The 27,356-nt window shown below is 47.5% G+C and overlaps 1 protein-coding gene across 8 annotated transcripts in view; it reads left to right on the forward strand.

The window, feature by feature from the left end:
• Epac (Exchange protein directly activated by cAMP) overlaps nucleotides 1-27,356 on the forward strand; it is a 514,493-nt gene that overhangs the window by 243,439 nt on the left and 243,698 nt on the right. The window contains exon 1 of one of the 8 annotated variants that reach the window (XM_075681978.1): nucleotides 856-1,106. The exons of 6 other annotated variants lie outside the window; for them this stretch is intronic. In XM_075681978.1, the coding sequence (XP_075538093.1) occupies nucleotides 987-1,106 (120 nt within the window). In that variant the 5' untranslated portion in view covers nucleotides 856-986. Of the gene's footprint in view, nucleotides 1-855; nucleotides 1,107-12,838; nucleotides 13,226-27,356 lie in introns of those variants that run through there. One more of the 8 variants, XM_075681980.1, reaches the window with a different exon arrangement.

Genomic DNA, 27,356 nt, shown 5'->3' on the forward strand with positions numbered 1-27,356 from the left:
TTCTTTGTTTTATTCTTTCACCATTTAGCGAGATGTGCACCCTCGCTTGCGTGCACAAGGCGTGCAGTGTCCATGACCCCCTCTTTCCGTTCATTTTTCGCGTCCCACAATATCACTTTCCCTTTGTGTAGGGTAGTAAACCGGACACTCGTCTGGTTTACCTGCCCGCCTGTATCTCTCTCTCGCCGGGCAGAGGCAATATTCTCCGCAGTGTTTTAAAGCACGTGGAAATTCGTAAGGGTTTGTGAACGGGTCAATAGCGCAACGCAAATGTTAGGAGGCACATGGTTTCACGGTACATACCAGAACGGTATTAACCAGCACTGTAGAGCTTACCAGCGTGAAGCACTTAAGGAATACACACATCGGATGGATTTTCAGGGCACGTATACGCACAAAAAGCTCTTACACGCTACATAATCGTTCGTGAGATTGAACTGCAGCCAATCCTGATGGGTGACATAATATTAGCGAAGGCGGTATAGGCCAATGCCTAGGAGAACTTACGAACGAACAGCCACTTTTCTCGTAGCACCGCAGACGCGTCTTTAATCTCGTCTACGTCACTATCCTCCCTGAGGCAGGAAAGGTCAGGCTTCGCTTCCGGCGTTTCGTCAGTCGTTCTTTGCGCCGACGTTTATTGGGTTCCTTGCCGCAGAATGACATTATGCTAATTGGGCTGCTTTATTGCGAGAAAATAAAACAAAAATCGAAGACGACCAACACACTTGCCCGCACTCGCCTCCTACGGCTCTCGCGCATATAGCAGTTCGGCGAACTTTGAAATGCCGGATGCCACACAGAGGGCGAAAAGTTCGGCCACAGAGCAACTGTAAACTCCGTAGCGCGCGCGCGCCGTTAAACGGGCGGCAGCTTCGCGAGCTGTCTGAGGCTATGGCTGTGTGAAAGCAGTGGAACACGCGACCGAAGTATAACGCAGAATTTCGCGCCATTTACAAGAAGCACCCGTCAGGCGACCGCATTGAATGAACGGCCTGTTCGCGTCACCGGCTACAAGGTACTGCATCGCCTGCTGTTTCTTCCTTCTGCGCGGAGGGAAAATGCACTCTGCTCTGTTGAAGTGGAAGCAGATGGTTGACGCAAAGGTTTGTCCTCTCCTTATATTGTTTTGCATCGATTCGTATACTGAAATGATAATGTTGCGTGTTCTCCCAATTTCGACATACACGAGGACTCGAGTGCGCATGTACAGGGCACTAAAGGTGTATGCAGAAAAAAAAAGAAGAAGAAGAAGAAGCAGCTCGCAATGTATATGTCGCCTTCGTGCCAATATCTTTCCTACCAAGATGCCGGATTCAATTTCCTTTCTCATCGACGCCAGGTCCGTGTACGTCCACGGGGACTCCTCGCATGCCGTATGCCGCCACATTTGCTGTGTGCGGCGTTATTGGTTCTCCTCCTTTTGTGCGCACGGAGCGGGGGCGGAAGAATCGGCCCGAAGCGCCACAGCCGTGCGGCGAAGCGCGACAGTGTTGTTACGACGCGACACTCGTCGGGACTTCGCTGGCACCAGTTCGGCCGATAAGGTCACGCGAACGCCGCCGCTCTCTCCGGGTTCTGACCGGAAATAAACGACAATATGACTGCGATAGGGCCTGGTCGTTTCTCGCGTATACGCAGTATAAGGCAAGAAAAGGGAAGAAAAAAAATATGTCGGAAGAATGACTTTTTGCGCCTCTCCCCCTAATCATTCGTCATGAGCGATACAAAGTTCGGCTCTCGGGCAGGGAAAAAAAAAAGAAAAAGAAAGAGAGAGAGAAGAGTCTAAGCTCGCGCGCCTCGTCGCTGGTTTCATTAAATATGTACGAGTGGTACGTACGTGTTCGTCGTACCTAGTGCAAATTTTGCCGAGAGTCTTCTGTCCGTGCTGGCACTGGTATTCGTCGCATATAGAAGTCGGGGAGTCAGAATGCATAAAATGAAGAGAAATGTCACGACATTCGAAAATCGAAGGCGGAATCGAGTAGGAGGAGGATGAAAAGGAAGTAAGGAAAGATAGGGAGGTCAACTGGAGGCACATCCGGTTTGCTACCTTACACAGGGGTAGGGGTTTAAGGGAAGCAAAGATAGGAGAGGGAGGGAAGAAGGCACTGTCGGTGTGAGTACATGCGGATGTCCATAACTACACGCCTATAATCGGTCACTAGGGCCAGTCGCTTTCATGAATTATGGCAGTGCCCGCGTCGCTTTGTAAGCCTGCGACGCATGGGACCATTGTCGGAGAATCTTAGTGTCTGAAAATTGTCTGTTATGTAACCGATTTAACACCTTCTGAAGAACGTCGCGTTCGTTGTCATAGAGATCACAAAAACACAACGCATGCTTAATTGTCTCTTCACAGTTGCACGAGTCACAGATCGGTGTGTCGGACATTCCAATAAGGAATGAGTAGGCTTTCGTAAACGCGATCCCTAAACAGAGGCGGCACAGTAAAGTTGCATCACGAGGGGAGAAGTTCGATGAAATCTTCAGCCTCAATGACGGACCCAACCGGTGAGGACGGCAGTTGAAGAATCGGGGTGTTCTACAAAGCTTCAGTCATGGTTTGGGCAACTAAACGAAGAACCCTCGCAGCATCTGTCCTTGATAAGGGCACAGAAAATGCCAGGGTTTCTTTATGGGCTGACCGGGCGGCATCGCCAGCGAGGTCATTTCCGACGATGCCACAGTGCCCCGGAAGCCATTGGAAGATGATGTCGTGTCCGTTTATGCGGGCTTGATGGAGAACCTCTCTGGTCTCAAACACCAGTTGGTCATGAGCCTTGCGTCGTAAGGCTGATTTCAGACACTGAAGGGTTCAAAGAATAGACTAAATTATCGAGGAGAAAGCCAGCAACATGCTTTATTGTTATTTATTTATTTTTATTTTATTTATTCAAGTACTCTAAAAGCCGTATGCTTTATATATAACAATGGTTCAATTTTATTTTTTATCTATTTATTTATCTTAACTCTTTTGTACGCACAGAAAGCTTCAAACGTGGTTTTCTTGAAGGTGATACCATCACTAATTGCAGACACGGAAGGAAGTAGACAATTCCAGTCGGTGCTCGCGTGCATGGTCTGAAGGAATTACAATTAAAAAAAAAAGGGGGGGAGGGGTGTTGGTATGGCACATTTAATTCGTATTCGCGGCGAGAAGAGGCGTAGGCGGGAAGCGAAATAGCTGTGCTTTAAGTAAGTTAGGTTAGTAGTAGGTTAGTAAAACAAGTATTGTCAAACAAGCACCAGGCGAGAGCGCAAACGGCGTGATTCGACATTTTCGGTTGACCGAGCGTTGGCTTTAAAGAACGCACACTGATTTAGCGTGAGCAATTGGATACTACGAAACTGCTGCCTGCGATACAGCGCCTGCGATAAATGCAGACGTTGGTCGAATGCTCCCTTTTTATTTTCCTTGTGCGTGTGTATGCGTGTGTGTGTGGGGGGGGGTGAAATTTGTATACCACAGTTCGAAGTACCATGGTGTCTGTGACAGCGTCCGCATGCAAATGAATTCTATATGTCTAAATTCCCGTCCGAAGCGTTTTCCACCAGCGAGAACTTTCGCGAACGGCATTCTGATGTGGGAGGTTTAAAAAAGACGTAACGCGAATACGTGGTTAATGTGCCTTATGTGTTCCCGAGGTTCGCTTTCTTTGTTCTCTGCACTGGTCGAACGCTCGTTATATTTATTTAATTCCTTTCCTGCAACCAAAATCATTTTCTATCTCTATCATTTACAGAAGTATTTGTTTCGATTAGGGCTGCCATACGGCATAGCTACACAACAACAAAAAGAAGCTGAAATATATATATATATATATATATATATATATATATATATATCAATTCAACTCTACATTGTGCAGGAAGTCTGGTGAGCCTGTGTGCTGAGAAATGGCGTAGGTTTTCCTCGCGTGCTGAATGAATACGAATTGCAGCAACTAGATAAGCGTTTCGGCAGTCAGCGAGAAACTTTGTGGCTCCGGTTTCGCTGTTGTTCTTACGATCGACTTCTGCGAATTCCATGTCATCATGTGTATGGGTAACCAACTGAACTATTTGTTTTTTGTTCAGAATGTTCAAAAATACTATACTTAGAAGTAATGCAGGCACAGCGGGGAAAACACCACAAACGCGAAGGACAGAAACACGAGACAGGCGCCTGCGTGCATACTCGAGACGTCTACCAAGACTTTGGCCTTATCGTCGTCCAGCACCGCATTTACGCGGATGTAGGCCGATGTACTTCTACATTTAACAAAGACTGTCGAAAGTTGACGTTCAGCTTATATTCGAGAATGTGGTTTTGCCGCAACCGCCAGAAACCCACCGTGGTTGCTCAGTGCCTATTGGGTTGGGCTGCTGAATACGAGGTCGCGGGATCGAATACCGACCGTGGCGGCCGCATTTGGATGGCGGCGAAATGCGAAAGCACCCGTGCGCTTAAATTTAGGCGCAAGTTAAAGAACCCCGGGTGGTCGAAATTTCCGGATTTCACCACTGCGGCGTGGCTCATAATCAGAAAGTGGCTTTGGCACGTTAAACCCCATAATTTTAACCGCCAGAAACTTAAACCTCACCTCGCGGCCACAATATACTAGGCACTATAATGCACCATAGCTTCCGAAATCGGGTGTCACACCACCCTGAATCTCGGTGGTCATGAGTTCAGCTGACGGGCTGGCGCGCGTCATTTTGTTTCAAGACAGCGTCCCGTCGTTAGCGAGAATAGAGAGCGCGCTATCGTAAGAAATTAGTGACTAAGAAGCCACTGATGTCGATGAAGACGATGACGAGCGAACGTTCGTTCACGTGCTTGGAACGACCGCCAAAATCATTTGTAGAAAAACGAACGGCAGAAGACGAATGTTCTTATTCTGTTTTCCCCGTTCTACTTAAGTTTAAGGAAAAATGTTGAATAACAACTGTGTTTTGCCAGATAGGTTACTCGGTACCGATAACACCCTGATTGATGAGGTTCGATCACGCTCAACAGGCGTCCGTTCATATACGTCTCGATATCCGTCTCGATCCGTCCCGCGCCCCTCGTCTTCCTTAGTAGCACGTGTCGAACACTCGGTGTCGCAGACGTCAAAGTATCGCCTGATGGCATTTCACCTCTCCATCAGCGTCATTTAACGGCTGTCCTGGAAGGCGCACGCTGGATGGCGTTGCAAAGAACACATAACGCTTGAGTCAAGTTCCCAGCGCTCGCATCGACACGTGTTGCATATGCTGCCAGAAGAGTACGATGCTACGTGGCATGCTTGTAGAAAGAACGGTGCCGATTAGTACGGGTCATCCTCGCGGAACAATGGTGACAGGTATATGTGTCCGTCGAGTTTAAAAAACGTCCCACAGCGACACTGGGCTATGGCACGCGCCCTAGGTGTGGACTCCGGAATAATTTTTACCACCTAAGGTTTTCTGCCCCTAAATATAAGCGTACAAGTGTTTTCTTCTTTTGATTCCTTTTCTTATTTCTTGTTTTGCAATTAATTGCCATCAAAATGGAGCCTCTACGATTGGGAATCGCACCCGCGACATCGTGCTCGGCATCAAAATTCCATAGCCTCTGAGCTACGGCGAATGTGGCGATAGAGAGCTCAGTAAAGTTTTTGCTTGATAAAAATAAGCGCGGCCTCGTAGCGACAGAAGAATGTCACATGTTATGCCTAATCGGAGGCCAGATCCAGATCAAGGCATGTTAGCCTTTTTTTTTCTTTTTTTCAAATTATACGTCACGTAGGAATTTAGAGGCGCGATGCGTATCGACGCTCATGAAACATTTTATGTGGCATTCATAAAATCGCCAAGGAGCTGCGTGGAGAGGAATATCAGTGGCGGTCATCGTCTGTCTTTTGGCGCCGACTGGAGAACCCGTCTCGGGCAAAGTACTAGTCTTTAACGGGTTGGGGATCGGGGAGAGGGGTGGGGGTGTAAGGGCTCGTAATTAAAAAAAAAGGGGGGGGGGTATTCAGTGAGCTCTACGAAATTAGGAAATCACATGTAAGGTAAGCACCGAGCAACCAGTCAAATTTAGGTAGTATATACCGCTATCGATAAGGCCCACTGGAACAGAAAAACGGCTTGCAGGACTGATTAAAACTCGTGTACGGAGGCTTTTCTCGTGATGCAGGCATCTAGTGTTTTTGTGTAAGCAAGTAAAGGCAGTATTCCTTGCGCATAGCGTAAAGCAAGCTTTTTTCGTCACCATGGGCGCCGGTGGCTAATGCTACGCATTCAACACAATTTATCGTCCCTAGCGCGTAGCGTGCAAGTTCGCGCGCGAGAATTGCATTTCGGAAGCTTGGTCAGAAGCGGGCTTATTTGTTGCCCGAGGCTTCGATCAAATCGTTTGCTCGTCGCTCTCCTCGAACGCACGCGTGCTGTACCTACGTGCGCTTTACTGCATGTCAGATGTGCTGTGCGTGGCTTTGCTGCGGTGAAATGGAATTTGCTCGCGACGCGCGCACCCGGTTCTTATCCTTTCATCACTCATGTCCGGCGAGCTTTATGTGCGGAGTCGCGAATACTTTCTTCTCCCATTCGCGCATCCTGTTTACCACTGGCCGTCCTATACTCGTGTCTTTCTGTGCAGCGGGGAGAAGGAGGGGGAGTGGGGGAGGGCGAGGCCATTGCGTCAGAGAAGACCCCGCGCGGCGAAGGACGGAAAAATACCTTTGCCCGAGCGAACGGACAGATAGCGTTCGTGCATCCCTCGAGCATGCCGCAGTGTCTTTTGTATCTGTTTTGATGAAGCTGGCCCTCGGCGGGGGCGACGTCACGCCTCGGAGAAACATGTGACTAGAAGGCGCCGCGTGGAGTGTCCGTGGACGGGCGCGCGCACGCCCCTCAAATAACAAGGCACGCCGAACGACGAAGATCACTGCTCCGTCTATACGGCCGCAATCGCCACGCTCTTCGGTGCCCTTCGAACGTGTATGTGCCCCCGCATGCGCCCACATTTGCGGCGACGCCGAGGAGGCTTTAGGAACCTTGACAGAAGTGGCCCCGAAAATTCTCTCTCCCCCGAATGGACGCTCATCTTACAAGGCGCCTGGATAGCATTAAGAATAGCAGTTTTATCGACCGTATCAGCTTGTAAATATAGGCACACTGCCTAAATTAACAAGCATGGTGTAGCGCGCGCACAAGATGAACATATCTCGCTCGATGACCGCGGATAATCGATTCAGAACGCCGGAGTGAGGAACTGCGGCAGCAGGCAGCGGTCGAATTGACTTTCGTGCAGCGTTTCGCATCAACGGGAAATAAGCTGCGAAAACACAGCGAAAGGGCAGACGGACTCTGTCTCCGTCGCAGACGGCTTTCAAGAGACAGCGGCCCATGGCGGGCGCGCGCGGCCGCCCGGAGTAGAACTGTGACATCGTGCCAGCGACGTAACAGGCGACAGTGATGAATATGTTCGTGTCTGCGCACGTGGTTTGGCTCTGACTGGCGGGCAATTCACTAGATGGCAGAGCGAGCGGCTGCGGAATAAAGAAGAGAGAGGCTTTACGCTTTACAGCTAAGCGAGCACGGCGGGCTGCGGCAGCTCGCTCTGGCTTTGGCTTTCCGGCGGACCCGCAGACGCCGTCGTCAGAACCTGTGGACAACGATGACGAATAAGATGCAAGAAGCTTCATATACACGGACTATACGACATTCCACTCCCCACCACTGCTTCTGCCGGCTGAACCAGAAACGCGCGTTGTTGAAGTGGCGCCGCAAATTTTGGCCGCTGAAGCTGTGTCATCGAGACAGGAAGGCAGGATAGAAGGTGGCTTATTGAAAAGGCACAAAACGACAACCACCACCTTTGCGAACGGCCCTCCATGCACAGACTGCGAAGTGTATCCCACATTTATGTATTGGTCTGAACAGCAGTAAAATGCTGCTTCTCCTCCGGCCTCTCCTTGGTTATCGTTTTCTGCTTAGTTTTATTTATTAATTTATTTATTCGTTTGATGTAGGACGGAGAGGACTGGTGTAGCCGATGTATTTTCTCTCTCACTAAAAACTACCCACGACCACAAGGGTTAAGCAACGTCAGAAGACTTGCGTATTCTCGTCAGATGATTGATATTCGCGCCGTGAGGGGCGTTGCTTGTTATTTATATTATTTCTTCTTTTTCTTCCTAGTTCATATATTTCCTTATTTTTGGCGCGCTATTGCACTCCTTTTGTCGACGTTGCGCCACGAGCGGGACCCCTGCAGTGCCTCTACGCCATGGCCGCGAGCGGCTTGGCATTATCTCGTAGCCGTCGTCCGTAAAACCGTTATCTCTCTTTTCGGGCCGTATATACGACACTCGATTCCACACGCACGCACGCGCGCACCGTATGACTTGTTCGCGTACAGAGCATGGCACGGACCACGCGCTTCTCTTATCTCGCGCGCGCGTGTGCGTCAGATACGACGCTCGTCTTTTGTTTCGAGGTGTCCGCCCCCCTTTTTCTTCGCGCGAGCCCCCTCTGTCGTCACGCCATCCCCTGGCCAGCGTGTCCAGGTCTGCCACCCTCGTTACACTGCGAAGCTGCGACGCGTTCTCCAGGCGCACTTTCTCTTTGCGTCATCGGCCGCGCACGAGTAAGTGTATACCGCGAAACACCGTGTATTGCGGGGAGAGAGGCAGAGACGGAAGTGAGGAGAAAAGCAGAGGACATGTTTGTTTATTAAATGCGTGAGCATTTCTATGCTTACCCAGCGAGGGAAACCGTCCGTCCGTCCCTCCGTCTTTAGAATGGAAATAGCGTTCTTGACATCATCATGCAAGCGCTCTTTCTGGCCATCTATCTAACCACCTTCGTGGGTTTGACCTCGCTCACAGCGCCTCTTCACTGAAAAGAAATAAATCCTTCAAAATTACTCCGAAGTCCTTTTCACGTATAAGAAGATTGCAATTTGCACGCTTCAATAGTCATCGTACAAGAGTGCTGCCTGAATTTTTTTTTTTTTCAGACCTGCAAGCCCAATATGGATTTAAGGAAGGGAGCATGCGTAATATCAGTTCGCAAGTATTAACACATACAGCAGACTAATGCTGGAGGAATAGTACACTAAAAACATCGATCAAACTAAACGCAGAAGCCAATACGCAACCTTGAGTGAAACAAAACTTCTAGCACACAGAAAAGGCAATACAGCCAAAGTAAAAGAACTGAATATGCGGTTTGCTACCCTATAAGGGGGGAGGGGCGCAGAAAGGTAAGAAGATACTCAAGCATTTCGGATAATCGGTGTAGAAATTAGCTGGGGAGAAGTTAATCTGCTTAGTAACTCAGGGGACCAATTGCAATGCATGCTCACTGACGTGGATAGGCAAAGCAGAAGAGTGGGTCTTAAAGTTAATCTGCAGAAAACTAAAGTAATGTTTAACAGTCTCGGAAGAGAACAGCAATTTACAATAGGTAGTCAGGCACTGGAAGTGGTAAGGGAATACATCTACTTAGGGCAGGTATTGACGGCAGATCCGGATCATGAGAGGGAAATAATCAGAAGAATAAGAATGGACTGGGGTGCGTTTGGCAGGCATTCCCAGATCATGAACATCAGGTTACCATTATCCCTCGAGAGAAAAGTGTATAATAGCTGTGTCTTACCAGTATTCACCTACGGGGCAAAAACCTGGAGGCTTACGAAAAGGGTGCTACTTAAATTGAGGACGACGCAACGAGCTATGGAAAGAAGAATGATGGGTGTAACATTAAGGGATAAGAAAAGAGCAGATTGGGTGAGGGAACAAACGCGAGTTAATTACATCTTAGCTGGAATCAAGAAAAAGAAATCGGCATGGGCAGGACATGTAATGAGGAGGGAAGATAACCGATGGTCATTAAGGGTTACGAACTGGATTCCAAGGGAATGGAAGCGTAGCAGGGGGCGGCAGAAAGTTAGGTGGGCGGATGAGATTAAGAAGTTTGCAGGGACGACATGGCCACAATTAGTACATGACCGGGGTTGTTGGAGAAGTATGGGAGAGGCCTTTTCCCTGCAGTGGGCGTAACCAGGCTGATGATGATGATGATGATTCTGTCAGACTGGAAAAAGTTTACCATCGTTAGATCTTTATTTGCTCGTCTGAAATTACTTGCTCATAACACGAATGTGTGATATTAAAATAAAAAGGAAGTTTATTCAACGAAAACACACGTATGAAACGTTCGTACATTAAGATTGCTTATCTACGCGTTGTTCAAAAAGCATTTGCTTTATAAGAGCGTACTTTGGCGCAATCGGCACATACTTGTCGTCGGTTCCATTGAATGGTGGCCGTGCTTTGTTTCATTCCTAACCCTTTTGAGAGCTCTCCATTCACACGCAGCAGTAGCCTAGTGGCTACGGCGTTGCGTTTCTGAGCTTGAGGCCGCGGTTTCGAGCCGCGCTGCGACGACCGCATACCAATGGGCGCGCGGAAGGGCAAAAAAAAGATGCGCTCGTGTACTGTGCATTGTGTGCGAAGAAGCCAAGGTTGTCAAAATTATCCGGCGTTAATCGGAAATTGTTAACCAGAAGCACTTCTGTTTAACATTCCTGCCCTCTTTCTTTACTTTCCCCCTGCTCGCGCGTATGACACCAGAATGTATTATTATTAAACATGAGGTGGTGGCGTTGCAGTATGCGGAGTTAGCCTGTGATACTTCGCCGGCAGTTGTCCTGCCTGAGCATCTCACACGTTCTTAGGAAGGGTGTGTCGATCCCCAGACGTTTACCAACTCCGTCTTTCGAAGAAAGGCAGTCAACTGTGGTGGAAATGCCTTCCCGATTACTGCGGGCCCTTCGAGAACACTGTACTTCACGTGTCCTGTACTTCTTCATAGTTCGCGTATATAAGGTGTCTCTTCTGTAGAGTTGTGGAACAACGCCTTTGTTTCTGCGCAAAACTGCGGGCGCATACAGATGAAGTGTTACACATCACCGACCTCCCCACACAAAGCCCGATGGGGAGGAGGTCGGGAGATCGTCCAGTTTTAAACTGCCAAAACTGAACAGGTAAATTAACGCGGCAAAAACTCACAGACGCAAGAAATGGAGCCAAGGACAAGTTCTTAGCAAAACCAACTATCCCAAGAATTAATTATTTGAAACCACCAAGCCATGGGTGTGAGCGGAGTTGTATTGCGATACAGTGTAGAGTAGGGGACATCTTCGCGAACAAGTTCTTGGATGAGGGGCTGGCCATGTTTATTTGCGTCAAATGGCTGGGGTTCCCGAATCTTAGATAACAACAGTAATAAAGCGTCACTAAAGGGCGACAGCCTCCTCGAAAATTTAAAAAGCAAGAACAAGGTGGCGGAATTTAATATCCTAAAGCTGCACAGTGGGGTTATAAAAGCAATAAAGGTTTCGTTTGGGATACTTGGTTCATTATGAAAGCATAGGCAATGCTGCAGCGCGCATGAACGTTGACAAAGCAGCGCTTCCAAATAATTCGGACCACATGGGGCTCTTTAACGTCCACCTAAATTCGAAGCGAATGAGCGTTTACATATTTCGTCCCTACCGAAACACGGCCGCAGCGGTCGGTAGTCGGATCGGCGACTTCGTGCACAGCTGCAGGCAGCCATAGCCGCGGAGCCAACATGGCGGGTGACGCGGAAATTGGCCGCAATATACTAGTACCTAACAAGTGTGGAAGTCTGTTCATTCCGCATTATACTACATAAATTGAGGCACCTCGTTTCAAGGTGTCCTAGAAGAGTTGATAGATGTGCAGATCGTGTGATGTGAGAGGTACACGTTCTATTGCAAAAAGAAGAGGAATAGAATGGAATACGAAGGAAATATCACTTCCTCGTAGTCGGCAACGGCTGCCTGACCGTTCCTTTTTTTGCCATGGCTCGTACCTTTAACGTGTCAAATTATTATTGCCCTTTCTCTTCTGTTATTCTCTTGCGCGTGAGGTTGAGTTACAGTTAAGTTACGCGCGGGCGTTTGCGGTATCGACACGCAAAAGAACCAAAAAGAAGAAAAGAAAAAGGCAACTCGGCCAACTCGGCTTGGCTCGGTCACCGGTGCAGCGCGAGACGTCTCGGCCGCTGGCTGTGGGTCGTTCCGTGACTGCCGTGGCGCCGCCGGCCGGAAATACGGCGGCGTTCCTTCGCCGTCCTGCGGCACGCGCGCCCCACTTGGCGCAATGGAAGCGGCACGCCGCCGCCACCGACGCTGCCAAACGGCGCCGCTGGCAAACATCGAAGCGCGGGCGCGCGCCGTGTCTGGGCCTCATTGCGCGCGTCGCGTTCGCCCTGCCGGCGGCAGCCGTTGGGGAAAAAAAGGCCGAGCGAAACGCCGAACGCAGGTGCCCCTGCGCGTTGGACTCGGCAGTCCGGTCAGGCCCCTTGCCTGACGTTTCTCTCCCCTCGCTTTGCCCCTCGCTCCTGCGTCCGCGCGGTCTACGCCGGACGCTTGACCACTCCGACAAGGAGGAGCGTGCCCGGACGCAAATGAGCAGAAGATAGCGACGGCCTCTCTCCCTCCCCAGCAACCTTCTTTCTTAAGCTTTCTTTCAAGCCATGTTCCCCTTGCTGTGCGCGTGGCTGCCACTGACATTTGGTCTTTGTTGTCTCCGCGTCCTTTTTTGTCTCCGCTGCGCGCCTTTCTTCTGCTCCAACAGGCTGGAAAGAGTTCCCTCTGCCGCTTCTCTCTTACACGTCATCTCCCCGCTCTCGCTGCCACTTGTTTGTACACACACCTGCGCGGCTGCCCTTTCGTTACACGCGAACGCAACTGTGCTGGAGAGGGGAGGGCGTCGCCATCCAGCGCGTTCGAAAGGAACAGAGAAGAACGGAGAAAGAAATGGACCGGCCGGCGAGGCGACGGTAGCGGTCGAGGAGGAGACGTCAGTTGTTGCGCTGGCGGAAAAGTCGTCGCCGCAGCCCCGCCGCCGCCGCCGCCGTCGGGGTTTTTTATTGCACGCTTCCTCGCTTGTACGGCCGGGCTCGTCTTCCCGGATTGACCACTCTCTCGGAGACGGCGAGCGGGCCACGTGCCTTATGGTTGCTTGCGTGCTCCGCGCGTGCCACCAGGATCGTTTCCGTGGACGTTGCGACGAAGGTGTCTCGAGTGCAGCCCCTTTCTGCGGGCTCGTGTCTTCCACGTCGCTTTTCGTGGCCGAGTGCGCTTTTCCTCCTATTGTTTCGTGAATGCAATATACCACGCGCGCCCGGCGAAATGTTGTGGCGGAGCAACAAGGGTTCCTACGTCGTCACTGGACCGGTACGTGAGTGGTCGTGTCTTGCTCAGTTTTTCTTTTTTTCTCTGCTGGTACCTGGTGTGAGGGCAGTGCTCGAGCGCTGCAAAAGAAAGCAAAACACGAACGCGGGGATGAGTATGTCGGTACCAGGCGCTGGTAAATTAACTGGTGCCTGGTTAGCGCTGGTTCAAACTTGTCCGCGCGTAGACGGCCTTGCGCTGCGTACGCCTCTAACTGTGCGTCGGAGAAAATCTGAAACGCGATTTGTCGTCTGCACGAAATTGGCAGTGCTTGCAAAACGCGGACGTCCGCTTTAAAGTGATTTATGAATATTGCGGATCCTTGTCGATGCGGGCAAGGGCGCTTTATCTGTCGTGTTTCTCTACCCTGATTGTTTTGATAGCTGTAACCGGCAATCGTTAAAAAGCTGTTCATTTCCTGGCCAAATTTCTATTTCTATTCATCGATGTTCCCGCCCTTCATCGTTTTCTGAAAGGTTTCGTTTAAGCATAATTCTATTTCATTTCTCTTTTCTTTCTCTTTCTTTAGCAACTGCTGTAGCAATCTTCCGTCAAAACAAGCCGTTGAGATCAGATTAAATCACTCAGAAATGTGCCAAGGATAGTCAAAACGTGTCGGCCTCCCCGTGGATAACTAGAAGGTCATGGTCGATAACGCTGTCCCCGGACATCTGCTCTTTCTCTCACCCTTGGGGCAAGCGGAAATGTCACTTTTGCGACCTGCCATAATTTATGTAAATGGTTACAGCGAGTTCTTCCTGGCAATGCGCCCTATAATTCCAGGCCTGCTTTCCACGTCTGCGACCTATTAGCATATACATGATGCGTTCATCAAAATGTTTTCACTCAATATGACCACTATTTATTCGCTGTAGTTTTTTTTTTTCGTCGCGAGTGAACAGGCGTCTGGTTGGTTCCTCTCCACCAAGTCGTTGTAGACACGGCTTGTGGAATAACTTATTCGAAATTATTGAAATTTCGGATACCATCCGTGTACTTTGATTGAGGTTGAATCATGGGGTTCGGAAGTTTAAGATTATAATTCTTTTAATATTCAGTTGCGCAGAACTTGGAGTAATTCTACGACTATAATAGCCTGTCTGTTATGAAAAAAAGGGCTCGTCCCTCTGATGATTAAGAATTTTCAAGTGCCCTTCGTAAGCCAACGAAAACGACCGGTGCTATTTCACCGCTCACGATGTCACAAGTGTCGCTGATTGTGCAGTTCAGCGCATTACTAACTGTAGTATCACACGTTTGAATGAAAAGAACATTTACCGGCTGTCATCTCCATGCTTCATTTCTTCTACATTTGCAATCGGAAAAGCCGACTAACTGTATTTGAGTTAATGTTCCGAGATGCATTTTATTTCTCATATATCTCGTGTTCGACTCAATTCGAAAGTTTCGGTGTTCCATCACCTCACGTAACGATTTGGGCAAGGCGTGCACAGCCTGCAGTTGTGCTCTAACCGCCACTTCGCGCTTGTTCTTCGTTAGCTCGTTTCTCTCTCCGTCCACGCATCGATGTGTCCCAGGTTAGATTTAGACTACGCGACCACGAAGACGCAGAGAAACACGGACGTTCGTATATATATATATATATATATATATATATATATATATATATATATATATATATATATATATATATATATATATATATATATATATATATATATATATATATATATCGCGAAAACTAGCAACTGCACATGCGTCGGGTGGCCTTCGGCAGAACAGCCGTCTGCGACGGCCTCTCCTCGTGCGATTCTGTGCGATGCCTTGACTGCATCGGATCCGCGACACTTCGACCTTTCCGTCAAAATTCATGAGTCTTACGTGACCGCACGTCGGCAGTGCCCTTTCGGTCGCGCTGTACTCGGAGTGTGCGGCGCGAACGCTTGTTGGCGCCAAGCGTGCCCGCCAGCACCGAGACGACTAATGGATAAAGCGACCTGGATATCCGCGCTCGGGTTCTCGTCGGCGTAATCAGCCACCTCATCCCCCCCCCCTCCCTCCCTCCGCGCGTCTCGGGTTGACCGACCTTTCTAGCGTGCTGTCAGACACCGCCGACGGCGCAGAAAGTCTCGGGTCGCGTGGAATGAGATGTAAGCTCGACGGAAGCCAGTCCTGATAGAGGGCAGCTAGGCAGAGTTCGTTAATCGCAGGGCTGGCTGGCTTGTTCCTTCTTTTTTTTTTAGGTAGTTATTTATATTTCGATCGAATATCGAACGTCGGTGGAATGGCGACTGTATCGTGTTGTGTTGCAAATACTGCGCCGTGTACTTGCAGCGGGCTGTGCTTTGGCTCGAGCGATACTTTAATTGCATTGATTTCGTTGTTTTCCTTTCTGCACTTGCTGCTTTCTTTTCTGTCTCCCACCGTGTTTCTTAGTCGTCCATTGCTTATTTTTCGTGTTTGTGGAATATTCGGCCCTTCGGTGGTCTATTTCTCCGGGCTTGCATAATTTTTTTCTTTTTTCTTCTTCTTTTTTGATGGAATGGTTAGCCACACAGCACATTATTGTTAAATAATTGCGTTCAGTCTCTCTTTGCGAAGGGGCTTCATAAGTGGCGTGTGGCACCATAATTAAACGTTCGCATAGCCTGTGGGTTGGTCGGTCCGTATACCCTGGCACCGCTAAGCACTTGCTCTGTTGTTGCCTTTGTCCCTGGACACAGCCGACAGCACATGGCGAGTACGCGCTGCGCACGTGGAGCTAGAGCATCTTGACCACTTCGCAGGGTAATTATTTTATTTATTTTATTTATACAATACTGCGGACAAGAAGTCCAAGCAGGGTGAGCAAAAAACAAAGATGATATACACAGAAGAACAAGATGAAACAAGTGTGTAACACGTTTTTCACACAAATTGTTTGGTCGTAAGGTAGACGATTAAGAAAATTTTGAACTTGATTGCAATACAACTATAATAATACACGAAATAACAAGGTTTACACAAATTATATACAGCTCACGGGCGCTGGGGGTATGCTTCAGTTAGTTTATTCCAGTCATCTATTGTTTGTGGAAAAAAAGAGTACCGAAAAGTGTCAGCCCTTGCGAAAATAGGTGTTAGAGAATGAGGGTAGTGGTGCCGAGTGGGTCTGCTCGTCAAGGGGGATGCGTATTTTGCGGTGTCTAAGGCAGGTTGCGGACCCAGGTTACGGTGGCTACCCAGGTTACCGTGGCTACCCAGGTTGCGGGAGGTGTAAGGGCTGCTCCGGCCAGCCCAAAGCCTCCGTAGACCACCAAGTTCCTTCACACGAGTTTGGTTATCAGCAAAGTTGCAGGCACACGGGGCGATTATAGCACGTCTGTCCTGTCAGAGAATAGAGCTTTGGGCTACGAAGATCAAGTGGTTGTTGGGCAGAAGGAAACTACAGGTGGGCTGTCATGGGGAATAGGGACAGTGGGTGATTTCGTCGGCTATATTATTGTAGCGGTTGTGACTGACGTGGATTGTATAAAGTGTTAAACTCACATAGGCTTTGTTTTGATGTTATGACGCTCTTAGCGTCCGCCTTAGCCGCGATCACATGCACATCTCACATTTAGGTATTCATGTGTAAGAGGTGTCTTTCTTCACTCGTTCTTCGGCGTTTCATTCCGGAGTGATGGCACATTTGTTTAGTGTGTAGGCAGAAAGAAATATGTGCCGTATAGCCGGCGGCAGTAATATGGATATTGGCTGGGAAGCAAGCGCACTTACGGTAGGTTCGGCAATTTAATATAATCTTGACAAGCCTATGGTCAGGAAATGCTCCACGGAGGTCTGTGAAGTCTGCCACATACGTTTTTCGAAGGTAGAAGAGGCAAGTAGCGGGGAAGGGTAATCCTTACAAGTGGTTGGCGTCAGGTAAATTGGTCGCATTGTTCTAATAAAAAAGAAATAAAGAAAGAAGTTAAACAAAGGAACGCGTATTTCGCACAATTTACTCGAAGAAACACAATGAGCGACTGGAGACGTCACCATGTGAGGTCGTGCCACATTCAGAATGACATCAGCATGTGCCTAAATTGGATGCTTATGCGCCCTCTCCGACCTGGCAAGACAAAAGTCCTTAAATAGCCAGCTCAGGCAGGCGGCAGGTGCCAGTGGGGCCCTGGAATCAGGGGCACCGACCACCCCTTCTTAATGTGATTTGCAGTTTAGTACAGTCTCTCTCTCTCTCTCTCTCTCCCTCTATATATATATATATATATATATATATATATATATATATATCCAAGCAAGTATGAACGTGTGCAGGTCATGTCAGATTAGACAGCAGGTTTCCTGCCGACCTCTGCTTTATGTTCATGTTCACTTCTGCCTTGTGTGCACGTTTGCTTTAAAGCGCCGATGACAAGCTTACTTCACTCCACATTGGCCGAGAGCTATTGAGCTGCATGTTCCAGCGTGACTCGTTGGACACAGCGTTGTAGTGGCTGAGCACGAGATCATGGGCTAGATACCCGATCCCGCGGCTGTCGAATTCCGATGGGAGCGGAATGCAAGAAATGCTCCTTTGCTTAGATTAAAGGGCTCGTTAATTATCCCAAGTCGTCGGAATAAATCGGAAGCCGTACGGCCGTTTGCACATTGGACAAAACACCTTCATCCGTCTATCCTAAACTTTCGCGTTTGTTTCCCAAACAATTGCCCAGGCGATTGTTTGGCCAATTGTTTGGGCAGTGAAACCAATCAGGCAATTAACCAATCAATGTGGTAGACACCTGTCGTAGGCATTCAGCGTCCGATTGTGCAGCGAACCAGTACAGTCCGTTGATACCGCGATTCCGCGCGTATTCGGCTCCTATGCTAAGAAAAGTCTGGCCAAATAAAGTCGCGAAAGAAAACAAAAACAAACGTTCTATGTCAAGCGGTTATCTTACTGTCGTCGCACTAATCGGTTGAGTGCGTTGCAGGTGAATATATTTTCTTGAACCGTAGATGTCGTTCACTCTGACAGCTTCAATGGCATATGGGGCAGTTCCGATTGCTCTCCGGTGTCCGATAAGGCTGTGCGGGATGCTGACAAGGTCCCGCTTTGTTGAAATTGCCGGTGATATAAAATGCATGGGTCAAAGTAGCGCTCGAGAAGACCTACGCTTCCTTGTTTCTCCGTGAAAAAAATATGTGCGAACAAAACTGTTCATCTTTCGCTCTCCGTGAACGATAAGTCCCACCTACCGAGAGCCGCTTTTAATCGTTATTGTTCCGTTTTAATCATATTGCCTTCGCTGGCAGTCATGGTGCCTCAACCCGAGTTAAGGTGGAAGAGTGAGCTAATTTGGGGATACGGCCATTCTTGCTGCAGACGTGTGCGCCGTGAACAGTATATGGGCAGTGACAATTAACAAACATGAGCGGTCGTGTTCGTCGTCAGTTGTCTTTTCCGCGCTTCGCACTTACACCTTTGCGTCAACATGAGCTGTGTGTATACGCCGCGAGTGTTTATCCACGTATCGTTTTTTTTTAAAATTAATTTCCCTTTATCATTCCCATTCGGAGTATCATACCAGGCGTGCCGCCAGGCAAACCTTTACATAATTTATGTAAAAAAAGAAAGAAAGAAATAACGATAGAAAGACGAAGAAAAGAAAGAAAGAAAGCTTTTCTCGCTCTCTCATGTACCAGCGGTAATTCGATGAACGCCTTGCTTCACGTAGTAATGACCTTGAGAAGCGGTTTACGAAGCCAGACGGACAGGCACGCGGCATATATGTTCATAAACAGGCGGCAGGCGTGTATACTTATTCGCGCTCTTAGGCCAGTGATTTTCTGCATTCTTATACGACGCCTTTTCCATGGGTGCCAGGTTCGAGGCGCTGACTTACGTGGGCGTTGTTTGGAAACTCTTTCGTTTAGTCGACATATTTGTCTCTTCCTCTTTACACGGCATGCCGTAAAGCAACGCGGCTGCCTTCGCGCGCTCAGCGGCCACCTGCGACTGCAGTCGCACGCACTCTTTTTAACAACTTAACGAGCACACCTTAAGAACGCCTAAACGCATTTGTTAACGAAGCAGTTTGCAGAAGCCACTGCGAACGCGGGCATCAGCAAGGCCGTGAGAGCCGCGCGCACTATGTTTAAGCAAGTCCGCCAAAAGCACTCACGCACTGATAGCATTAGGTTAGGGGACGCGAGCGGCTTGCGTACGCAAGAACTAGCGGCCACGGTACTGCGCATGCGCAGACACCGACGTAGTGGTCTGCGCATGCGCAGTACCGTGGTCCCTAGTTCTTGCGTACGCAAGCCGCTTGCGTCCCCTAACCTGAAACTCTCTACTGGCTCACGCATACACGCATGCACGCACTCGCGCTTCGGCGAATATGTTAAACGTAGTCCATTTTCGTGATTCCGCGTAGCGCCCATGCGAAAACCGCTACGGTTGTACTCCGCTTAATGCTCACAACAGGCACGCAAAGTTGCCGAAGCTGTTCGCTATAGTATTGCTGTCGGACGTCTCATTCTGGCACGTTTCGCAGCGGTGTTGTGACTGGCACCGCTTTCCGCGTAGGAACTATTTCTTCATACTACAACTACAACTTGTGAACTTGAGGTTACGTTAAACCGACTACTATTCTTGCTCGTTTGCGCTGCCCTTGAGTGAAGCGCGGTTTTGGTCGCGAGCGCAATTAAGCGGTGCGCCGTGGCCCCTGGCCGAAGAAACGTGTCCTGCACACCGCTTGTCCGGTTGTGAGTGAGTTTGGTTCTGCAGTGCCTTCGGCGCAATGATTACGTCAAATTTTGCAACGTAAGAGCAGGTGGCTTGGTGTTACGCGGGAGTCTGTGATTCTGTATGACACATGCCTACGTAACATGCCGTCGTGGCTTATTGGCTGTGGCGTTGCGTTGCTATGCAGTAGGTCGCGGGATGGAATCCCGGCCGCGGCGGCCCCATTCCGGTGTGCACGAAGTGAAAAAAAGAAAAGAAAAAAGAAGACAGAAATGTCCATGTAAATGTTCACTGGGTTCACTTTATGTCATAAATGATACAATATTGTTTTTCGCTCGTTAAGGCAAGCCGCTGGAGGAGTCTTTCCAGCTTTAGTAGGCGTTGCCTGCCATGCATAAAACGAAGTGTACAGTATAGCCAAGAAAAAGGCTATACGCTTTTATGTGTCGTGCCTGGCTGCTGTGACCGCGTTGTGCTTGCCTCCGCTGTGTATGTCCGAGCTTAGATTGCAGCAATTACCTGGCTTGAATGCAGTCAGACCTACTTTGCCGAAGCGTATCTCTCGGTCCGTGACCGGATGAGAAATAAGCGAGGCCCCTCTCCCCCACTCTCCTCTTCCTCATTTCGCTGCACTCTTTGCATTACGGCGTGCGTCATCTTCTGGCCCTACAAGGCAACGCTTTATTCCTACATTGCTTCAAATTATAGGTTGTATGGAAGCCTTTCGTGTCGTGTTTGTTACTGGCACGGTTTTCTTCTGCGACTAAGCATTTCCTTTAGAAATAATATTGCTCACTGAACTGTCACAAATAGTTTTAGAGAGGGAGAGAAAGAGAGAATGAGCGTCGATTAAGTCATTATGAGCTGTGCGTCTTACTTCGAGTGCTGTACCCTACAGGAAGTAAACGAAAGTGGGTAAAGTAAGATTATGATGGGAGAAAGATGCCTCTTATTTGTATCCGACGATTTCGCCCAATCGGAGCTGGGTACATACCGCCTGTTGCAATGCGCATAGGAACCTGGTGGAAGCACTCTATGGGGGCCAGTGAAAACAGAACAAACAGCAAAAATCGGAAATTGTCAAATACGCGGCCTTTGTCTGCCTCTTTCTTTCTTTCTTTCTTTCTTTCTTTCTTTCTTTCTTTCTTTCTTTCTTTCTTTCTTTCTTTCTTTCTTTCTTTCTTTCTTTCTTTCTTTTTTGCAGTAGATATATATATGGCAAAAGGCCTCGTAAGTTTGCCAATAGATTCGTTAATGTACTGCCGTCATGTAGCTGTGCTCTTCGATTGTTGTTGTCACCGGAGCGGCTAGAAACCACGCGCATTAAATCAACTGTAAATAAAATTGTAGATCGCGCCCAATTCAACTCGAACACAGCTCCCGTTCAAACGCGGTGCAGTTGAGAAATGTGGTAGTTTGGCTGAGTGACTACTGCAATTTGTACGTGTCGTCCATTTTTTTTTCTTTCATGCTCACACACTTAAACAATCAGTGTAGTAGCACAGCCTTCATTACTGTCAATTTGCAGTTGTACGCCGTCGCAAGGCGAGCTTATTAGATAAAACACGGAGGTCATTTGCCGAGGCTTCTTTCTTCCATCTTTCTTCTTCTTCTTTCTATCTCCCTCTTCCACTCTGTTTCTCTTTTTATCCCTCTCAACCCTTCCCCCTGCGCAGGGTAGCCAACCGGAACCACCTCTGGTTAACCTCCCTGCCTTTCTCTGCATTATTTTCTTTCTCTCTCTCTCTCTCTTACGAGAAAGCGCCTGCACTTATCTGCACACGGTTCGACATTCTATTTCGCCATAAAAGCTTGCTCGCTTGGCGTAGTAATATTTTTACTTTATGTATTTTTTACTTGCTCCTTTCATTTCTTTCAGTGTCCCCCCCCCCCCCGTCGCCCCCCCTCCACTTCCTTTGTTAGGCCCACCTAATGCACAGGTTGCCGGACGATAGTCCTGTCTATTTTGGCCGCATCATATAAATTAGATGAATTCTTTTTTTTTTTACATCAGTGTGTGCAAAGCACCATTATTGACTCTACGTGACCGCGAGTTTGCGCAGCGTGATGCAATCGCCGTCATCGAGGTGTCCTGGTTAGTGACTATATAGTTGGGTGCAGCAGTTCACGTCACAGTAGAACCTTTACTAGTATGTCGCATTTCGATGGCGGCAGTATGCGTAGCGGTCGTGTACACGGACCTCACCGCGCCGTATGGCATGGCGTATGCGCCGTGGTCACGTCTCTATGCCGGACACCCTTTTTTTTTCTTTCTTTTATCGCAAATAGCAACTTTGTTGCGGAAGAATCAAGCTTTATGAGTAGCCGCTTCCCCAGGAAGTATCAGCAATATTTCTAAGTTCCTAAATATCACCTTAAGTAACGAATTGTGATCTACTGTTGCTGAATGTCTCAACGTTGCACAGTTTTTAACCCGACGAGCTGCAGATTCCATTGAAAGAAATTCGAGGTGGTAGGATGAAGGTTTCTTCATTTTCTGACAAGTGCACGTAATTACGTTGTACTTTTAATGTCATTTCCCTTCCCCCAATGCTGAGCATGTAGGTCCGAACTTTGATTCAGGCCGACCTCTCAACTCTGGAACCATAATAAATCTCTCCCTCGCTCTTTTTAACTAATCCTAGCTGTACGAAAGAGTCACTCATGCCGCCTTCTAGAGAAAGCAAAAGGAATCGCTGTGCTAAAGCACATGCACAATTCACTTATTGCTTGCATGCATTACAAAAAAATAAGAAGGAACTAAAAAATAAAGCATATTTCGCCATTTCTGACGGTAAGTAGCGCATAGAACATCCCGTGAAACACGGTAATGCTTACAGCGAAGTGGCCGTGTGCAGCAGTACTCCCCACAGTGAGTGACATCGAGGCACAGCCATCAATGTTCAGGGAGCTCAGTGTACCCGCAGTTCGATGTCCCAAGGTACTGTTTTCTTGCTTACCCTGACCAGAACTAGCAGAAACAAGTCGCCGACACCAGTCTGTACGCCATAACTGAAAGGGAATATATGCCTTTGTCCTCGTCTCTGTTTCCCAGCGCGTGTTAAAGAACACAAACTTGGGAAAGATAAGTTGAGATACCGCGCGCTGCGTCCTCCTCCGTCATCTGGGGGGCTTGTTGGGCTCGTGACTGATGTGTGGTGTGCTGTGTGTTCAACATTTTCTTTGATGAAAGCGCTTTTACTCATAGCCGGAGATGTTGAGGAAAATCCCGGCCCTTTTTCAGAAAAGGCGGAACATGAACTATTAAAGGCAATAGAATGCCTACCAAAACTACTAGAGGGCCAAGAGAAGATACTCGCGGAGCTTGAAGTTTTGAGGTCGCAGCAGAAAACACTGCATGAGCAAATTAAGCAGATGTCAAAAAAGGTTGAAGCTCTGACCGAGGGCAATGGAAGGGAAGGTTTGCGGGCACACAACACTAACTGGCTGATACCGTGCGCAATGTATTGGCAAAACAAGACGATATTGAAAACAGGTCGCGTAGAAATAATTTACTTTTCTTTGGTTTGGATGACACCGAAAAAGAAACATGGAACGAGTCCGAGTCCAAGGTGATTTCGCTTTGTGCAGACAATCTCGAACTAGAAATTAACCCCTCCGCCATAGAGAGGGCGCACAGAATTGGCAGACACGCAGTTAACAAAAAAAGGCCTGTAATTGTGAAGTTCACTGCTTTCAAAGATAAGCAAAGGGTCTTGACTGCTGCCTCTAAGCTTAAGGGAACTAACTTTTCAATAAGCGAAGATTATTCTAAACATGTTCGTCAGGCAAGAAATTCTCTGCTCGCATATGCACGGGAACGGAAAACGAAGTACACGCTTAGGTATAACAAGCTGGTGATGGGTGGGAAAACATATATTTTTGATGGCTCTAGTGGTTCTGTTCGAGAATGTACGCAATAGCAAACAACACAGCCTTCTTCCCGATTTACTAGAAATAGACCCGAACAACTTTCTTTTATTGTCGTAAACTGTCGAAGCCTGAAGAATAAAACTAATGATTTTGCAGGCCTTCTATCGATATCAAAGCCTGACATTGTTATCGCCACCGAATCCTGGCTAGACTCTGACATTGCGGATTCTGAGGTATTTCCATCAGGCTATGCTGCATATAGAAAGGACCGAAATGCGCGGGGAGGGGGGGTGTTTGTTCTAGTTCGGGACACAATTGAAAGTGCACCATTTCTTCTAGCTGACGATACCTCAGAGTCTGTATGGTGCAGACTATGCTTTTCAGATGGGAACGCCCTTACTGTCGGTTCTTTCTACAGACCACCAAATTTGAACACTGTCGAACCATTTATCAGCCTTTCAAGGTCACTCTCAGTCCTGTCATCTGAAACGATAATTCTTGGTGGTGATTTTAACATGCCAGATGTTGAATGGCGTGACCTATATCCTGTACAGAATAATAGGTCATTGCTTCAGTCTGCATTTTGCGAGCTGATAATGACCTATGGGCTCTTCCAGTTCGTTGATTTTCCTACTCGTTTTGGATGTACAGACGGAAATGTGTTAGACTTGGTCTTTAGTAACCAGAAAGATATCATAGACTTCATTGTGCCAGTACCAGGGATTAGTGACCATGAAGTAGTTGCAGGTACTATTCGTTGCAGAAAAATAGAATTTACCAAAATGCGGCCGAGAAAGGTATTCTTTTATGAAAGGGGTAATTATGAGGCTATTTCTAATGAGTTAAATGATTTCCTGCCTATATTTGCGCATTACAGTTCATTTAGTAGCATCGACAGTCTGTGGGTCATATTCAGGGATAAACTGCTTTCATTGACCTCAGATTTCGTTCCGTCTAAGGTGGTTTCGACTAAGCGCCGCAAGGATAAACCCTGGATTAATAAGGATTTACGTTCATCAATTCAGAAAAAATCCCGAACTTACAAAATATATTGCAAAACTAAAAACCCAAGCATGTACAAAAAGCTAAGGGATATCAGCACAAAACTTAAAAGCGAATTGAAGGTTGCGAAGGATGCATATCTACAGGCCTTAGCAGATAAACTAAAAACAAATCCCAAAGAGGTCTGGCGGTATATTAAGAGCAACAAGAAGGATGACACTGGCATCCCGGCCATCACAAATGATGGTAACCTAATTAAAGAGGACAAAGGAAAAGCAGAAGTATTCAACAAGTATTTTCATTCAGTTTTTACAAAGCCATGTAGCATTGCTATTTCTTACACACCGACACCATTACCGGAAATGGAAAACGTTGCCGTGAGCAAGGAAGGAGTGGAGGCTTTGTTGTTTAACCTAAACCTGCATTCAGCTCATGGACCCGATGGAATTTCTAATCATGTTTTGAAACAATGTTCGAGACAGATAGCACCTTTCTTAGTAATATTATTCAACAAGTCACTAGATAATCAAAAACTGCCCGAAGATTGGAAGACAGCCAACGTGACTCCGATATTTAAAGAAGGTGATCGTACACACGTAGGCAATTACAGGCCGATATCTTTAACTTCCGTTTGCTGTAAGACTCTCGAACATGTCCTGTACTCTAATCTGATGAAACATTTTCAAACAAATAACTTTTTCACTTCGGCTCAGCATGGGTTCCGCTCTGGTTTTTCGTGCGTAACACAACTAGCCGAATTCACTCATGACATTGCACTCGGCCTCGACCATGGTGAACAGATAGATGCACTCTTTCTTGATCTGCGGAAAGCATTTGATGTCGTCCCGCACAATCTACTTTGCTTAAAATTATCATTCCTAGGCCTTCCTGAACATATTTTTGGCTGGATAAAGGATTATTTACACCTGCGCAAACAGCAAGTTGTTCTTAATGGGGTAAACTCGGCTCCAATGCAGGTGCTATCGGGAGTGCCTCAAGGCTCTGTGCTTGGGCCTCTTTTGTTCCTAGTTTATATTAATGATTTAGTAGTAGGCCTTAATTCAACAGTTAGACTGTATGCCGATGACTGCGTCATGTATCGTGCAGTGAAATGTTAGGCCGATATGTCTGTCTTACAGGACGACCTTGAAAAAGTTTCTATTTGGTGCAAGCGGTGGCAGATGATTCTGAATACTGGTAAATGCTACCATGTGCAGTTTACAAAGAAAAAGAAAAAATTCCCCAGTTCCTATTGCCTAAATAATATTGCACTCAGTACCGCTAAGGATGTTCAGTACCTCGGAGTTACGTTTTCTGAAGCGCTTGACTGGACTAATCATGTTAACTCAATTAGCGCGAAAGCTTACCGTCTTCTTCACTTTTTCCGACGAAATTTTAAGCATTCTCCTTCATCACTGAAGGCAACCTTGTATTTAACAAACATCAGGCCTATTCTAGAATATGCATGCGTTATCTGGGATCCATACACTATAAACCTCACAGAAAAAATAGAACGCGTCCAAAAGCAAGCAGCACGCTTCGTAAGAGGAAATTATAATTTTACTACCAGAGGATCCAGAATAAGGGAAGGGTTGGGTTGGAAAACTCTTTCTTCACGCAGGAAAATCCTAAGATTCAAATTCCTTTACAATATATATAAAAGTAAAACTGGTATCGACAAAACACTGTTCATCAAGGAGCCGCATTACGTTTCATCTAGGAGAGACCACGCTAACAAAATTAGAGCTTATCAGTGCCGTACCAATGTGTTTAAGTATTCATTTTTTCCTAACACGATTAGCGATTGGAATGAGCTCCCTAATGAAGTGATGGCAGCTTCTAGTTTTGAAAATGCTATTGAGAGTCATATTCTTTGATTGTTCTGTTATTCATCTCTGCACATACGCTACTTTTTTTTTTCTGTTTTGTTAGTTAGTTATTTTGTCACTCACTTTGTTTTGTACTTTGTTAGTTTCTATTCCGCTTTTGCGAATTTCAGTGCTTAAACTATGTTCTATTTACTGATGTATTCTTTTGATGTTGCTGAATATGTTTCCATTGTGACCACCTGTATTTTAACCCCCCTACGATAATGCCGTACAGGCGATGTAGGTATACGGAATAAATAAATAAATAAATAAATAAATAAATAAATAGCCGAGACGTTTCTTTGAGATAGGCGAATCAAATGTGTGCGCGCGCTTCCACAGAACTGCACCGAACTAACGTTATGGGCCACAAACAACCTGCTCTTTGCGCAGAATCCGGCCTGGGAAGCGCTAACGTCCGCTGCGTTCTGTCCACCTTTGCACGAATGTTCGCTAGGATTCCGCGCACCTACGGGCCGGTATAGTTTAGGTGCTGAGCGAAATAGATCATTCGCTAAGACAAAGAGTGCGGTGTAATCCTGCAGCTGTGACCTGCATTCCTGTGATACCGACGCTAGCTAACCCACACGGAGAAATAAGTTGCGTGCACATCTATCACTGTTCAACGCGACAGGATTACGGGCTTTGTCCTTGTTCGCACTGTTGTCACGAACAGTATTGCGTTCATTACAGCGCTTCTTTTTTTATCAGGGGATGTTCT

Source organism: Dermacentor variabilis, chromosome 2 (genome assembly GCF_050947875.1).
Source record: "Dermacentor variabilis isolate Ectoservices chromosome 2, ASM5094787v1, whole genome shotgun sequence".
Lineage (NCBI taxonomy): Eukaryota > Metazoa > Arthropoda > Arachnida > Ixodida > Ixodidae > Dermacentor > Dermacentor variabilis.